The sequence below is a fragment of the Podarcis cretensis genome (genome assembly GCF_951804945.1).
Source record: "Podarcis cretensis genome assembly, chromosome: 11".
Classification (NCBI taxonomy): domain Eukaryota; kingdom Metazoa; phylum Chordata; class Lepidosauria; order Squamata; family Lacertidae; genus Podarcis; species Podarcis cretensis.
In genome coordinates, this window is record NC_137180.1 from 22,682,437 (window position 1) to 22,699,976 (window position 17,540).

A 17,540-nucleotide genomic window follows, 5' to 3' on the forward strand; every position below is an offset into this window, starting at 1 on the left:
GGGAAATTCAGCATCTGAAAATCATATAATGGTAATCAGCTCTTACTTTCAGTTGATTAACTTGATTTGTTACCCCCATCATTTTGATTTGTGTGAATTATGCTTATGCCATCTGCATATAAATGTGGAAAAATATGGTGATGAAAAGGAGGGTTTAATCTGAATTAATAGCTTTCTTTCAACAAGATAATTTAGTTATCAGCATTAGACCATAAAGTGATTTGTTGGGATTTGCATATTATTCTGCAGGTCTTAGGAACAGCTGGTGTTGCCTCCAGAGGAACCCAAAATACAGTTTTCAAGTTGATTTGTATAGATCAGTGTGATAATTTTAGTGGAGATGAGTAGGTGCTGTTGGCATCTTTGTACTTGTTGACAGTCAAAGCAGTGTATTGTACCTAAATACTCAGAAGTAATACCCAAACTGTATCATTTCCACATCCACCTCCTTTGAAATAGCACAGGCAAAGGAGATAGACTTTGCGTGCAAACCCCACCTTTGGCAGGAAGGCATGCCTCCCTCACACCTGTTTCAAAGCGAAGCAGCTATGGTGGTGGTGTTTTCTGTTTTTGTACAGTTCCCTCTGAGACTGACAGGGTGTCATCGACTCTCATTGCTCCCAGGGAGATTTGCTCTACTCTATTCAAAATGTACAGCAGCAGTAAACCCTGTGTGCTCACTTCTCCCAGCTGTTGGCAGCTGGATGACTGAGCTTTCCCAAAGGGAAGAAAAAACATTGCTAGCATACCAGACAGAGGCAGCCCTCCGACTCCTCATAAAGGGATCCATAGGGATGTGAGTTCTGAAAGGGGACCCATGATCTAATCAAGATCTTGAACGTGGGTGTAGCTAGGGGGCAGGGGAGCAGTGCCCCCCCCCCAATCAAGTAAATGAATAAAAATACTTAACTAAAAGTAGAAAATATCAGAATATTTGAAATTGAAATGCTTGCTGAGGTCACTTGGAAGACGTTGCGGTGCATTTGCAACCCAACTGAGAGATAGGCATGGCTTCTGCGAACTGAGCAATCGCATTGTAGGTAGCTTCTGGAAGCTTCTCAGTTTCTGGCATTTCCCCCTGTGAGCGTACACCTGTAGGGCCTGTTTAGGAATGACTGGAAGTTTCCCATAGGCTACTTATACTGCATAACTGCCCTCAGGCCTCAGTCAATGATATAGTTCAGTTTATTCAAGTTCACAGTTTGGATTGGTGTGAAGGTCGTGTTGTGAACCAGTGTTTTATTTATATATATTGGAGTTTCCTGGCTATTGTCGGTGTGCCAACTCCAACCTAGTCAGCCTACCTAAGATACACAAATGACTGAAGATTTTGACAGGTTTTTTTGAGCACTTGGGGTCAAAAGTTGTTGAGACATTTCATTCCAAATCTGCTTGTCAGAGCCAGACAGAAGATGGTGACAGGTGGGTGTCCTTCTTAAAGGTAAAGGACCCCTGACAGTTAAGTCCAGTTGCAAACGACTGTGGGGTTGCAGCGCTCATCTCGCTTTACTGGCCAAGGGAGCCGACGTTTGTCCGCAGACATTTTTTCCAGGTCATGACTAAGCCGCTTCTGGCGAAATCAGAGCAGCACACGGAAATGCCGTTTACCTTCCCACCAGAGCGGTGCCTATTTATCTGCTTGCACTTGACGTGTTTTTGAACTGCTAGGTGGGCAGGAGCTGGGACTGAACAACGGGCGCTCACCCCATCGCGGGGATTTGAACCACCGACCTTCTGATTGGCAAGCCCTAGGCTCAGTGGTTTATACCACAGCGCCATAAATTCTGGCATCGCCCAATGATCCTGATTGAATCAAATGAATCCACTTTCGAATCAGTCTTCCATGAATTCCACTCCCCTCCCTAAGTGTAAGGCAAAATATGTTCATAGGCCAAATGGGGAGGCCTGGTGGGCTTTAACGAGGCTCGTGGGCCAGAGGTTCCCCACCAGTGATATAGTGAATTGTATCACTGATGTAGGGAGTTGCACAGATAACTGCTTCCATGACCTCAATAGGGCTTTTGACTTACCCTCTTAGAGCAGCAGCCTCCTTGGCTCTTGAAAAGCTGCATCATATAAACTTTTCCAATACAGTGCTGAAAACTCAGAACAGTTTTAAAAGCAGTTTGTGACAATGCAGTACAGGCAGCTACTCACAAAGCTGTAAGGACACAAGAGTTGTTGAGCTGCTTTTTTCACAAAATCTCAAAAGAGAGGTTATTGACATTTTGCCAATTTCTGCCTGGATGTATGGCAACCCTACTTTTTGTTTTTTCATGTGATGCTCTACCTGGGCCAGTCAGCTGCAGAACTCCTTTAAAGCAAAATAAACCGCAAGGTTGAGAACAGAAGGGCGAGGTGGGCATTGGTAAGAAAAAAAGTACAGCAATGAAATGTGTCTATATAAGCAGCTCCATATCATTTCTTAAAAATATAATCATAATAAAGCCACCCACATTTTCATTGGGCTTTATTGGTGAAAGGGTTTTCTCCGTAAGACTTGTTCATGCAGTTTGCATTATTTATTCCTTCCCTGCCTTTTCCAGTAATGGATGAAAATGATTAAGGCCAGATTACTTTTCACATTTTGAGATGGAGCCATTTGGAGAATGTTCAAGGCAGGTAGGGCTGAGTAGGTGCTCTGTGAAAGTTTATAGATGGTTTTCTTCTCCGCAGCCGCATTGAGCATTTAAAATCTCAGAATGATTTATTGACAATAACTCTGGAAGAGTGCAAGAGTAATGCGGAGAGGATGAGCATGCTGGTTGGAAAATATGAGTCCAACGCCACAGCCCTGAAGCTCGCCTTGCAATACAGGTATGTGCACAGAGAATGCAAGAGACAAAATAAACGAGGTAGTACATTTTCATGTAATGCTTGTTTCCTGGAAGAGACTTGAAGGTATGTAAGTACACATAATGTACTGTTCCACCCCCGCCTTAATTCTACTCACTTCCTTACCTTGCACCATTACTTGTTAGGACTCTACTCAGTGTGAGTTGGCAGGGATAGCGTGTAGGAAGATAGTGTCCATTTCATGCTCTCTGGGGACTGCCTCAGAGAAAATGAAGAGTTGCCAATTTGACTTTGATACTAGGTAAAGGGTAAAGGACTCCTGGGCCGTTCAGGCTGAGGGAGCCGGTGTTTATCCCCAGACAGCTTTCTGGATCATGCAGCCAGCATGACTAAACCACTTCTGGCATAACGGGACACAGTGACAGAAGCCAGAGCACACAGAAATGCTGTTTACCTTTCTGCCACAGCGGTACCCATTTATCTACTCGCGCTGGTATGCTTTCGAACTGCTAGGTTGGCAGGAGCTAGGACAGAGCAACGGGAGCTCACCCTGTTGCGTGGACTCGAACTGCCCAACCTTCTGACCTGTGAGCCCAAGAGACTTCAGTGGTTTAGATGGAATGTGCAAGTATTCAGTAATTATTCAGTTCACATCTGTACGTTAACTGCCTTACAGGTTATTCTCATTCATGGCACTTAGCAAAGTGCCTAAATGTTGGCTTAAGGGTAGTTTAGTAAATGATCTATATTGTTCATAGAACTAACATAAGTCACATGCTTATAAGGAAAGCAAAGTAAAACATTGCCAATGCTGAAAGTTGCCTTGGGAAAGTTAAAATGATGACCTGTTAGGCCCAGAGGCCGAAGCAAAACACAGTGAACAAACCATTTCAAGTAAATACCTTTTGGCTCTTTTTAGTGCAAGTTTATCCCAGCCGTTGTCCTGTCTTTTACTGTGGCATTCCCTGATGCTCCAAAGGGCAACGGGGCCAAACTCCACTATGTCATAGGAAAACAAAAGCCTTCTTGACTCATTCTGCATTCTACACTTCAGTGCAGTATTGAGTTCTGCACTGAAAGCTGAAATTCCCCAGTCTAAATGTATTATGTTGTTGTTCAGTCATGTCACCCTTTCTTTCTCACATTAGCAACTCAGACTGTTAATAATTTATTTTTTATTTAATCAATTTATATACTGTGCTTCATCCAAAGATCACAGGGCCCTTTACAGCATCGTAAGGTAGGGGTTGGCTAAGATCACCAAGCCTAAGCTGCAAGAAAGTTCTGGTTTCCCAGCTAACAGACAGAGAGGAAATGACATCATTTCAGACATCACTTCCCTGCAGTCACCTATATTGCCTTTTTCCTGTCTCGTAAGTTACAAATAGTGAATCGTTTTTGTTGTTTCCAGTGAACAGTGCATTGAAGCCTATGAGCTGCTGTTGGCATTGGCAGAAAGTGAACAGTCCCTCATTCTTGGCCAATTCAGAGCTGCAGGAGTCGGGTCTGTTGGTAAGAACTCAATAAGTTACTTTCTCCATAATCCATTGTACTTCGCCCTCAAAGGGTAGGTTGCAACACCCAATCATCTTGTGACAGTTCAGGCAACCCCCTCCCACCTCTGCCCCCCAATTCATCAAGTATGTTTTCTTTCAATCACATTTTTAACCCAAACTAAACTGCAATCAAATGAGAATAGCCATAGTGTCTAGTATAGGAAATTGAGGAAAGTTAGTGATTGAAGCTCTTGGTTCCAAACCCACCAAAAGAGAACATCAAAGGCTGAATGAAGGAGGCCACATACTTTGTATAGTCAATTCCTGAATAAGTGCTATTTAATTTGTATCACATGTTTCCAACCCAATATTGTAAATGCATCGTTCAAGTGAACTGCATAATTTTTAGTGGCTTTAATGAAAGATGGCTGGACACATGTATGAGAGAAGAAGTTGGTTTTTAACACTCCCAGGACTCACAGCCAAGATATAATAGTTTCTCCTGTTTTATCAGTTCTGCTTATGATTTATTTGATATGTTGTGAGGCGCTTTGGGACCCATTTTGTGGAAAGGTAGCATACAAGTAAGAAGATGATGAAGATACCTCAAAAGAGCTCACCCTAGACCTGCCATTATTCTTTTGCTGTGAATTTTCACCCTGTCTATACCTCAACATTTTGGGTCAGGTTTTAGTGCCACGAACCACAACCAATACTTTAGGGACAGCATGGTCTAATAGTGAGTGAGCCACTTTCTACACACTTTCCTAGTTCATTTATGAAAATTACATCAAGATTGCAATTATTTGTTATTGTAGAGAAGTTGAGAAAAATGTGTGATTTCACACATTTTCAACTCACCCAAATGGCAATTCGAGGTTTATAATACAGAGTTGTAGGGCATGGGGGAAACCTTTGGGCCCAGAAAAAATTGTTTCCCAAGCTCTGCTGTGACATGGAAACTGCTTGTTTTAAAATCTAATTTATATCACCAGCTTCTCAAGAGCCACTTAAATATAATGTGAAAACTCCTAAGGACAAAATGACCAGCTGGCTTCAGTCTTACAAGATGGATGAGTTTCAGCAAACTAGAGTCAATGATCCACAGATGTGGTGGCGTTTTGTTTTGAGTCCTGTGGATTGAGCATGGGTTTTTTTTTCCCTTTATGAGGCAACACATTTATCTGTGGAATTTTAATGCTGTGTTTCTATTATTAGAGTCCAAAATTAAGCGCAGATAGAAATTTCAATGCAAAATTTAAAGAGCTATTTAAAAATAATTTAAATGATAAAAGACACAAGCAGCAATAAAATGTCAGTCATCAGCCTAAATAAAAACTAACGTGAGTTTTATAAGTAATTCACTGGAAGGACAAGACTGAACAAGAAGCTTTTCACAATCATCTAAAATTAAAGAGATGTGATCCAGGCAAAGTCATAGCAAGTACAAGTGGGGATATAGTTCCTGTTTTCAGCTGCCTTTAATTGTGTGAGCTTGTAGAGATGAGTTTGCAGGAGGCAGTGTGTCTTTATGCCTCGTGTATTAGCAGTATGCATATGTGGATCACATGGAAATGCATAATGGCTATTTGTTTTCCCTGTATCCTGGTAACATAGGAGAGATGTAATTCACATTTATAAAGGTGATGAAATATGTTAATACGTATATTTCTCACGCTTTGAAATGGAGACTGTCATTATTTCATAAGGCCTGCTTAGGTACTTCATTACAACGACAAAAAGTTGTTTATTTTAATTTTAAAATGCACCAGCAACGACTCCATTGAACGTTGCACACACAAACAAAACAAATGCAGAGAATAAAACACAAACAAAAATGATTAAACACAGTGGTTCCCAGCTGAGGTGCAAAAAGGGGTGGTGATTTTCAGTCGCCGGAACAATTGTATGGGTGGATAAGTTTGGAAGAAACAACTGGCGTTGCTTTGCTTCAAGTGATACACGGGGAGGAGGATATAACAAAAGAGAGCATCTGCTAAGAGATCTCATCTATGGCAGTGGTGATCCTTAGGCACGTAAATGCAGTTCTCTGTAGATGTCCAAAACTCAGACCTCATCTGCTTCATTTCCCTCAGCTTTGAGAGTTGCCAAGCAGCCTCAGAGTCTGCTTTCTGAAGAGGAGAGTCAGAAACCATGCTCTGCATTTGGATCATGGCCTGTGGGTCCACTATAATCCTGATGTATTTTATCAGACATTTAACTTCCTAGTTGGAAGCACAAGATGTCAGCTTAAGAGCCCATCTACTCATATTAATGCTTATTACCTGTCTCCAGTACTGTATAGCTCTGATCATTTGCTTGGCAAACAGGGGACCAAACAGGTGATGAAAACATCACTCAAATGCTTAAAAGAGCTCATGACTGCAGGAAGACAGCTGAGAACGCAGCCAAAGCCCTGCTGATGAAATTGGACGGTAGCTGCGGTGGAGCGTTTGCAGTCACTGGCTGCAGTGTGCAGCCCTGGGAGAGCCTGTCATCCAATAGCCACACCAGGTAAGCATAGCTCATTGGGTCTGTTAATCCCCAGGCCTTAGCGTTCAGAATGAAGTAGATTATGTTGTTTTTCATTTATCTTATCTATCTATCCTCAAATCAGCATGCTGGGTTATACTGGTGTTCGTTACAAATCACTTCAGTGCCTCGGTGACTGAACTCTCTCAAGATTTTCAACAGGCACTGTGCAAAAAAGAAGTTTGTGTAGATTGGTTGCGTGTGAGTGATTCTGATCTATTTCATAAAGAGCAAACTCATACCATTTGTTTTACTTCAGTGATTTCTCTGCCCTTTGTCTCTCAATTCCCTCTTCTCATTGAAACCTAAAGCAGGTACCTGTATTCTGTGAAGGCCGCAAAGGTTTCCAGCCTAGAGACTTGGTAGGTTTTTGCCTCAAACTTTTGAAGTGGCCACAAGTTGTGTTCTCGTTTCATAAATATATTCATTTCATATTAGAAGAAATGAGTGTTTTTTAAAAAAAGTGTTTTTCTATCAGCATTTATTGTTTTAAAAAGCAAAACTCAACAACTTCCATGACTGCAACTGCAGAAAACATCAGTTCAGAATGTGAACCACTTGGAGTTTAGAATAGAATAAGAAATTCCAAATACTGAATTTGCCTTTAGAGCCACTTATTCAATCCTTCTTCATTTTCAATCAGAATATGCTTGTCAGTGTTGAATTTTGTCTCTAAAAGTGAGTGGCAGAACTCTCATTGTGTGACTTAATGATGTATACTTGCTTGGGCTTATACAAGTATTTTTTTATTGCATTGTGGCCTTCAGTATTTAAAAAGTCCAAAAAAGCCAATGTCCATAAATGATAGAAAGTTAATGACGATTTTATTTGCGTATTTCATTTGTATTCAGCCTTTCTTTGGTGGGTCTCAGTATGTTTCTCCATCCAGGCACTGACGAGACTCATATCTGCTTTTGCTGCACCGCTGCTGTAGGGCCAAAGGATGAATACCCCTTGACCAAAAATACTCACAACCAGGCAAAACAATTGAAGCTATTTGAATCTGTCTGCCGAACTGTATGCAGATAAAATAACTCAAAATGGCGGTTGAAACTCCTCTTGTAAACTTTGAGGGCGGTGGTGGTGGTGGGGAGGCTTTCTCCTTGGCAAGGACTTTTCATGTCAAAGTGAATAATTTCCCCTGCAGTTTGAAGCTCTTCAAAATGGGAGTTTGTAATGGGAGTGTTGACCCAGACTTAACTTCAGCATCAGGAATGAGTTGCTGAATGTCACATTGCAGAACACATTACTGGGAACAAATGCACGGGCAGCCACTGGTGACAAGGAGTTAAAAGACTGTAAAAGGGAGCAACTGCAACAAAATGGGGGTGGGAGGGGGGGAGAAGAAGCAGTACAGAGGCTGTTGTTAGTGAAGTGAATAAAAATAATAGCTAGCATTTCAATTTGTTGGGCTGGCAGCATCCCAGCAAGACTGCCAATTTATTTTGTGAAAAAAGAAGAAGAAAATCTGTGGCATATTAAGAAATCATAATTGTTCTAATGGAGAAAGCCTAGCCATGAAGCTAGAAGGGACAATTGTTATCATCAAAATATCTGCTGCATTAAGAAGATCCCTTAATTATTTGAACCAGTCAGTTGGGCAATCAATGGGGTCAAAAGTAGGACAGAAATCTGAACCTTTCCTCAGCTAATATAAAATGTAGAATTTGTACCACCTAGACAGAGTTCTATGATATATTAAACCTGCTGTATTTATGTATTGTGAATAATAGATGGAAAGCACTTGCGTGATAGCCAATAAATCCTTTATACCGCAGTGTATCACACAGTTCAGTTTTTACAGTTCTTACATGAGTGTTGTAAGAGCATGTCAGATGGAACATAGTTGAGGTCAATACAAAGGCATTTTCCACTACAAGACATCTCATTTAGTTGGAGAGTACAACAATGTATTATTATTATTAGTAGTAGTAGTAGTAGTAGTAGTACATTATTATTATTATTATTATTATTATTATTTATTATCATCATCATCATCATCATCGTTTTATATTCCTTCCTTCTAAAGGAGCTGAGGGCACAAAGAAATGAATAACAATATCATGAAAAACAATCACATTTTCTCAGGCAGTGATTCCAAGATTGCCAGGAATAAATAGCATATTTCAGCCATCAAATGCCTGGTTAAACTGGAAAACTCACAAAAACTATGAATAGAGAAGTCTGTTTGTTGCATTTATAATCTGCCCTTCACCACATGGTCTTCATAAAACATGTAAGCAGTAAATAAAATCACCATTGCCCTTCACATTACTTCATCCTTCCTCCAAAGGCTTGGGTAGAAAGGTGTGTCTTAGCCCTCCAAAGAAAAGCATGAAAGGGGCACCTCAGAGGGGAAGGGCATTCCATAGCCTGGAGGTCACTAAAGAAAAGGCCCCCTTTTGGGGGTCAAGAGCGAGGCGCAGTTCACACGACTCAGCTGCGAGCATGTCCCGGGAGACGTGCGTCCCAGTTTTGCATCAGAAAAAGTTTAAAGGTATGGCCTCACCTGCTGAGGGATGCATAAGTCAACATAAGCCTCTTGAAGTGGCAGCCAGTGCAGATCTTGTAGGACTGATGTAATGTGAACCTAGCCAGTGATGCCCGGTAGCTGCTGGTTTCCACCCAGTTGCCGTTTCCAAACCATCTTCAAAGGCAGTCCCACATAGAGTATAGTACAGTAATCCTGTCTGGAAATTACCAGGACATGGGTTACTGTGGCCAGTCTTTCTGTCTGGAAGGGACCATAGCTGGAAATAGACACTCCTAACCACCAAGGCCAAATCTGGCCTTGAGTACTTGTGCTGGATTCAAGAGCTGTTCCTCTTGGGGAGTGCAACCCTCTCCTGAAGGGAGTGTCCCTGCTTCAAGGACCCAAAAGCCCAGAACCTTCATATTGTCAGGATTCATCTCCAGTCCGGCTCTTTACTACTTCCAGGCAACGGTATGGTACCTGAGCTGCCTCTCCCGATTCAAAAGGAACAAAATGTTAGAGCTGGGTGTCATCAGAAGACTGGTGGCACCTCATTCCAAATCCCCTGAGGACATTTCCCAATGACTTCATATGTCAACAACACATGGAACAAGACTGAACATGGTGGACACCAAAATTGATTTTCATAAGGTTGAGCAATGTTTCCCAATACTACTCTCTAGAAATGACACCCTGGAGATAGGACTGGATTTCCTGTGACTCTCACGCCCAACCCAGAACTGCACCGATACTGTGGTCAACGGTATTGATCTCTACTGAGAGGTCAATGAGAATCAACCGGGCCACACTCCTCCTGTTCCACTTCTGACAAAGGTCATCACAGTTCCAGTGCCACACCCAGGCCTGAAGTCAGACTGAAATGTGCCAAAATAATTCCCTCAAGTGTACTTGTAGTTGAACCACCACTTCCCTTTTGCGTGCCTTTCTCCAAAAGAAGATATTAGTGACTGGGGACTACTTTTTCAAAACTTCTGAGGCCAGGGAGGTCCTCTGAAGTGTGTTTGAGGGACAGTGCACCACTGTACCACTAAGGTCAGATGATACTTTTCTCCACACCCCTGTAATTAGGTCTTCACAATTGTGTCTGTGTGAAGATTTAACTTGTGTTGTGTTGCCTAGTGAGCCCATAGAAAGTTTTTCAGAAGCTTTGGTGTGTATTTCTTTTTTCCCCTGCCCCCATCTCTCGCTCTCTGATGGTGAGCCCAAATTAATTCATATTTTCCTCAAGCCCATATGTTTTATTTAGGGCAAGCAAGACAGCACGGCCATGATTTTACTGCAGAGGGAGGCCTGGTTTTCAGAGTTCTCTGCCCGCCAACTTGAGAGCTGTTGCAGTAGTATGAGGATGAAAATAAAGGTTGCGGCAGCTTGTGGAACAGGAAGTACTGGGACTTCAGCAATCTGTTGCACAGCCGTAAGAACCATGCTGGCTTCCTTTGCCTTCTTTTTTCAGAAGCCATTTTTGTACTAGCAAAACTACCACACTGCTAAACAAATCTGTATCAGCAGTGTTGAATTCCTCCCGGAATTTAAGGGAAACACAACAAGTAAAATTGTTTGCTTGCTGCTGCTTTGCCTATTACCTGTTATCCCTAGGAGAGGGAAGAGACCAGTTGGAATCAGCAAGAAGCTGCAATTTAAAAGCCTGTGTAATGCGACACTTTGTGGAAAGGAGTAACTCAGGGAAACCTTTGGATCCCAGCCAATTCTGTGTGTTGCTCCGGAACAGCAGTCTGCTTGGAAGCCTCGACAAGAACGTTCCGGCTGGGGCTGATGGGAGTTGTAGTCACAAGGATCAGGAGGGCACCGGGTTGGGGAAAGCTCCTCTACAATGTCAACAGGCCGTTTCATCTAACTTACTTCTCAGAAGTGAAAGATAGTTTTGAGCTTTAAGCCATCCCTTTTCATGAACCTTGCCTTCATCCTTTGCCTCAAGAGCAAGCCATGTTCAGCATGGCTATAGAAACCATGCTGTGTGTGTGTCTCTGTGTTTCCCTTTGTCAAGAAAGATGGAAAAATATTGCAACCCAGTGCAGAAAGTGATTTATTCCCCTGCTGATAACTGAGATCATCCAGCATTCCAGACAGGCACAGCTAATGGATGACTTAACCCTCACCCAGCAGCTGATTACAGGTCCTCAGGAGACAGCAGGCAGCTTTGTCTCTGTGTGAGACTGTAAGAAAAGCAGGCTTGTTTCTATCCTGTTTTAGTGTTGTTGTAATTATGCCGAGGAGTGGAATGTTAAGGAATGGGTAGTAGCATTGCAATTAACCTCTGCAAATCTTTTTTTTCCTTTGGAAGACTGGAGTGGTGGAAAGACTTTAATGAGGTCTGCTCCTAGACTTGTTTAGAAACTACACAATGTGTATCTTAACATTTATTTTTTTAAAAAGCTGCTAATGTACAAACTGGAGTCAAATTGCCTCGTTTCTCTCTCCTCTTTTTTCCTTCCGAATTTGAAATGGTGGCCTACAAAAAGGAATGTTGCATTAAAAAATAATAATATATTTTTCCGTTGGCTTGTAAAATGGCCATGCTCGCTAGGGCTGATGGGAGTTGTAGTCCAAAACATCCAGAGGCCAGCAGGTTGGGTAATACGGGGCTTAGAAGCTGCCAAGGTTGTGGTGGGCCTAAAGAGCACAAGGGTTGGTTTCTAAGCCTGTGATCAAACCGTATCTTGCAAGCCCTGTCCCTAATCCAAGATGTGTAGGAAGTGAGGCTTGGTAGAATGGGAACAAAGTCTATGTTCAGAGGCATTTCTGTCGTCAAAGTCACTTGTTTCACTATATGCCACAGTATCAGAAACTGGCTTTAGGAGCAAGCACTGGTGACCCATGGCTCAGGTTGAACCCTGATGAGGAGTGCCAGGGGCCTCACCACAGTTGATACAATCCTGAGATAGTAGAGTTGGCTGTGGCAATTCAGGATACAGGTGAGATAGGCCCTTTTGCAGGGGCACCAGATTGGTGGTTTGTTGGTTTTTAAAAAATCCCTTCAGACAGAAAACTAGCACATCTGGTAGAGACTTCTACCCTAGCAAGCTTCCAGAGCAGCTAGTTTTCAGAGGTGTGTTGTGACTGCAGTACACATGTAGACAAGGCAACACTAAAAGTGTGATTCCTCATCTTTAGTTTGAAATTGAACCATTTTCATACATTTTATGCTGCACGTGTATACCATGCCTGGGTTTAAAACTTAGGAGTGTAAGGCAGAAGACAATTGGTCCCCTCCCTTTTGCAATAAGGATATAGGTGACATAACAGGTCCCACTAGCCCAGCAATGTCACCTTTGATCGGCAACATCCCTCTGGGGCCTTGGGCAGAAAGACATCTTTCACAGCACCCCATTAGGTCAACAGGTCTTTAAACATTTTTTTAAAAAAACTAATAAACAAAGCAACTTTACTTTTCTACATGTCCGCCTCTGTGCTTAAGAAATAATGTGCAGGTATTTGCATTTTGTTCTTTCCTTTTCACACCAAACGAGATACTGAGCGCTATTGGGACTTACTGTTTCCTAAATACTTCCTCCCCTCTCCCAAGCACTACTAGTTCGACAGCAAGTAGCTGCGATACAGAGTTCACAAAGGAGGACGAGCAAAGGCTGAAGGACTACATTCAGCAGCTGAAGAACGACAGGGCGGCTGTCAAATTGACCATGTTGGAGTTGGAGAGCATCCATATTGATCCCCTCAGCTATGATGTCAAGCCTCGTGGAGACAGCCAAAGGCTGGATCTAGAAAATGCTGTACTCATGCAGGAACTCATGGCAATGAAGGTATTTCATTTAGGGACTTATGAATGGAGCTGTTTCGGGGTTTCTGGTTTTTAAAATGTAGCTGCAGCATCTCTCGTTACCTGAAAAGCATTAAATCCTAGCATACAACACCCCCTAAAAACCAGGCCAAGGAGACCCAGTGCCTTAGAAGCAAGAGGCCTGAGGACACAAAGTATGGAATTCATTGCCCTTTATAGCCATATATTAAGGAGCCGGCATTATCAGCTACTCTCTGAATGTTGCACCCTGGTTGCGCAGAACTGTGTGAAACTGCAGTCTACCATGATCTTCTGCGCTTCCCCACCAGGAGGAAATGGCAGAGCTGAAGGCACAGCTGTACCTGCTAGAAAAAGAGAAGAAGGCTCTGGAGCTGAAGCTGAGCAGCCGGGAAGCTCAAGAACAGGCATACCTGGTCCACATCGAGCACCTGAAATCGGAAGTGGAAGAACAAAAGGAGCAGAGGATGAGGTCCCTAAGCTCAGCTAGTAGCAGCAGCAAAGACAAGTCCAGTAAGGTGAGGTGCTGTCATGGGTCTTCAGGTGAGAACTAATTAGAACCTCGATGTCCTTAGGCAGTATTCCTGTGAATACCAGGGATCACTCACAGGGCAGGAGAGAAGGAGGGGAGACAGGTGCGTCTATGGGGAGCATAATCAGGTGTAGGGGGTATCAGTCAAGGAGTGAGAGTGCTATATGAATGGAAGCAACGTGAAAAGATGTAAGATGTGCTTGGGAGCAAATGGGGAATATCCAGCAAGAAGGTGTTGCAAATTATTGGTAAACATATCTCTGGGTTTTTTACGACCTCCACTTGCTATGCTTTATTTTTCAGGAATGCACAGATGGCACCACGGCATCTTTAACGCTAGCTGAGTTGAAACCCTACAGTGAAAGTGAACTGACTACAGAACTGGCAAATGCACTTAGGCGGTAAGCAAAATTTTCATGATATTGTTCGTTTGGGGCTTTAAATCATTCAGATACCAAGCAATCGCACTTCTTTGCCCCTCTGCGGTTTTCTAAGAATACCTTTCCTCCTTTACTTTTCTTCAACGCTCATCAACATGGTCCCTTCAGGTTTCTTCAAGCCTCTAAAGATAGAGGGCTTAATTATTGCCGCTAATTCCCACATCACACATGAAAACCCTGAGGCACAAGAATAGCTGACTGAGTTAATGAAAGACCCCAAGGGAGACACATTGCAAATCTGGGAATAGCATTTCAATGTCATCTCTGTGACAATTAGACTTCCTGGTTCTGCATTAATAGTAGCACAAAAAATAACTGAAGACAAGGACTAGATCAACAGAGTAGTAACTGGACAAAGGTCCCCATCTCATCCAGGAAATGTGTAGGATTGCCCCAAACAGCCATCCCAGTTCAGGTACCACCCCTTCCAATTATCTTGTTCATTATCTTGTTGAATAAGAATGAAAAAGCATCTACTCATCTGCTCTTCTGTGCTGATTGAGCTATTTCTTAAACCATGAATAATACTACCTTTTAGAAAATTCAGAAAGCAAATAGCTGAACGTTTTGTTCAGAAAACATTGGAAGCAGGAAGGCAGGCCCAGAGGCAATGCTGCTACCATTTGCTGGCAGTGCATCTGATAAACAATATCAAATAAAAGATGAAGTTGTAGAACTGATTGACAAATTTAAAAGAAACAATTCGCTCCGGCTTGAAAGCATTCACGCCAGAGGTTTCAATTTGCTGGGCTATTAAGTAAATTCCATAATGTATCACTGGAATCACTGACCTGAACTATTATCTGACCTGACACCAGTTGGGTTTTTTTAATGGATCCAGAAAATTACAGACCTTGTAAGCCTAACTTCCTTCCCAGCTAAATTGGTGCGAAGTGTTAAGGGTTAGACTTGTTAAACACTGAGTGAAGAAAGGCATAATGCAAAAAGAGGATTCAAAGCATGTTCTTCAGCCCTGATGCTAGACCATCTTCATAAGCATGCAGTGTATCTATTGGCAAATGGAACTCTGGTACAAGCCCATCAGTTCTGTTGCTCCTGCATTTGCTAATGATGTTCCCTCAAGCTGGTCAAAATTAACAAAAGGCCCCATGACTGGGCTTCATCTGTTGCATGCTTAGGGCAACCTTTTACTGTCACAAGTATGGCATATGCAGCATAACCCAATGCATGTTTACTCAGAAATAAGCTCCACTGTCTTTCAGGTAAACGTCCATAGGTTTGCAGCCTAAATATATCAAAGATCATCACAATTATAGGATTAGTACCCGTCATATGTACTTTTTTATATATAAAATAAAGTGATTTTTCCATTAATGGAGATTTAGTCTAATCAGTGCAGTAGACAAAACAGCAAAAAAATCCAGCCCTTTGTAAACTGCCCAGTGCTTCTCTTTAAACCCATTTTCCTGGGGTTTCAGGAGTAGTGCAGAGCTGTTTGCAAAGGGCTTTCAAACAGCCCTGCGCTTTGCTATGAAGTTCTGACAACTGGGCCTTCAAAGTGCAGCATCACCTGACATCACTCTCTGCAAGGGGCTGGGAAGATTTAAGATCTGGCCCACTGGTCAGAAAACCCACCCCTGGTCTACGGTGATATGTTACATGAGTCATTGAAAGCCTTGATTATCACTTGTCAGAGCAAGCAGGGTCCATCAGTTGCCCCGGCACTCTAGCCGATTATGTCATCGCTTCTGCTCTTTAAAAGAAAAGAAAAAGTTCAGGAGTTGCACTCCCTAGTGTTTCCCTAGCACTATAGACAACACTTTTCTGCAGTATAGTAAAATAAGTGAATATCATTGTATGGTGGTTTCTTGTGGTAGAAATAAAAGCTTTCTTTGATAATTTTGATATTTGATATTTCAAAACATGTGATGTAAGATTGCTTTCCTATATAATTGTCTATGTAGGAAAAACTACCGTACTGTTTGTTGGAGCCTTAAATGTCTATTCAGACACTCGTCCCTTTGAGGTTAGTGTAGCTTATTTCCAGGGAAGTGAGGACAGGACTGCAGCCTTAAACTCTAGAATAAGTTCAGCACCGTTCCTTCTTGTAATGCTTACAGTGCGTTTTCCTTGCTACACGTAGACAGTGATCATTTGCTTCGCAGACTCCCCCATTTTGCCTGTTGGGCTTCATCCTTAATAAATTCACCAACAGGTCACGAGCACTTACAGCAGTTACTCCCCAGGGAAAAGGAAATGAGAGAAATGTCCTGTAGGGAACAATCATGCACTGACAAAGCAGAGGATGAGATGACCTAACAGAGGCTTTTTTGTGAGGGTGGGTTGACTCGGATTTCTAGGATTCTATGAAAAATGGATGAGAAGAAGGGAGAAATTCAAAAACTCTGCCAATCCTTTGAAACAGATAGGAGTAAATGGGAGTAATTGTCTACCCTCTCCATCTGCAACACAGGATTTTTTTGAGAGAGATAGAGACAGAAATTTTATTTTTTTGAAAAAAAAATGCATCATAAATGATTACTGAGTTTAGCAAGGAGAATACAAAGGTATTCAGATTTACTTCCCCAGTTCAAATCTGGAGCAGATAATTATTGACCAAAAGCCAGTCCACTTAAGGGTGAATGATGTGAACAATTGCATGAAGTGCAATGATTTCAGCTGAACTCCCTGTGGAATAGTATCTTAGGTCACGAAAACCTCCATGCTGCTTGGCTAGCACAGACTCGTGACAACCTCAGCAGCAAGACCAATAAGTCATGGAAATCCGCCTTCTATACTGGACATTCAACAGAGTTGGAAGCAGTACTGTTGCCAATAACTTAGAAATCCCTATGTTTAAAAGGTTAAATTTTTACTGCTACTGCTTTTCATTGATGGCATTACAAAGGTAAAGGGACCCCTGACCATTAGGTCCAGTCATGGCCAACTCTGGGGTTGCGGCGCTCATCTCGCTTTATTGGCCGAGGGAGCCGGCGTGCAGCTTCCAGGTCACGTGGCCAACATGACTAAGCCGCTTCTGGTGAACCAGAGCAGCGCACACAAACGCCATTTACCTTCCTGCCGGAGCGGTACCTATTTATCTACTTGCACTGGTGTGCTTTCGAACTGCTAGGTTGGCAGGAGCAGGGACTGAGCAACGGGAGCTCACCCTGTCAAGGGGATTCGAACCGCCAACCTTCCATTATATCTGGCCCCAAAACTACACACGCCTCTCTTATTCCTACTTACAACAGCCATGTGGAGTAGATTGTTATCTTCATTTTGCCAACTGCAAAAAAACTGATGATAGTGGCTCATTTAGGGTAAACCAGTGAGCTGTAAATTAGCGGTGTGACACATCAGGCCTGGGTGTCAAAAATACAGGCTCAGATCCACTCTCAGTAACCTTGCATAGCTCTCACACAAATCAGCTCTACCTTATCAGGCTAAAATTCCTCTGAGAAGTCTGGGGTACAAAAGTAGCCAATAATAAAAAGCAGCTGTCTGCTGCACC

General features: G+C 42.5%; 1 protein-coding gene and 1 long non-coding RNA gene across 6 annotated transcripts in view; one reads left to right on the plus strand and one right to left on the minus strand.

Moving 5' to 3' along the window:
• The window catches only part of MCC (MCC regulator of WNT signaling pathway), a 215,355-nt gene that overhangs the window by 186,566 nt on the left and 11,249 nt on the right, over positions 1-17,540 (plus strand). For all 5 annotated transcript variants that reach the window (XR_013843519.1, XM_079995390.1, XM_079995391.1 and 2 more), the window contains 6 exons: positions 2,677-2,817; positions 4,208-4,308; positions 6,623-6,806; positions 12,863-13,097; positions 13,405-13,611; positions 13,929-14,026. Coding sequence is in view for 4 of the 5 variants with exons in the window: in XM_079995390.1 (XP_079851516.1) it covers positions 2,677-2,817; positions 4,208-4,308; positions 6,623-6,806; positions 12,863-13,097; positions 13,405-13,611; positions 13,929-14,026 (966 nt within the window). In the remaining variant the exon portion in view is untranslated. The remainder of the gene's footprint in view (positions 1-2,676; positions 2,818-4,207; positions 4,309-6,622; positions 6,807-12,862; positions 13,098-13,404; positions 13,612-13,928; positions 14,027-17,540) is intronic.
• On the minus strand, positions 8,574-12,856 carry LOC307226865. Its single transcript, XR_013843620.1, has 2 exons — positions 9,624-12,856; positions 8,574-9,514 (listed from the first exon to the last, which is right to left on the minus strand). It is a non-coding gene; the product is annotated as an uncharacterized lncRNA (long non-coding RNA).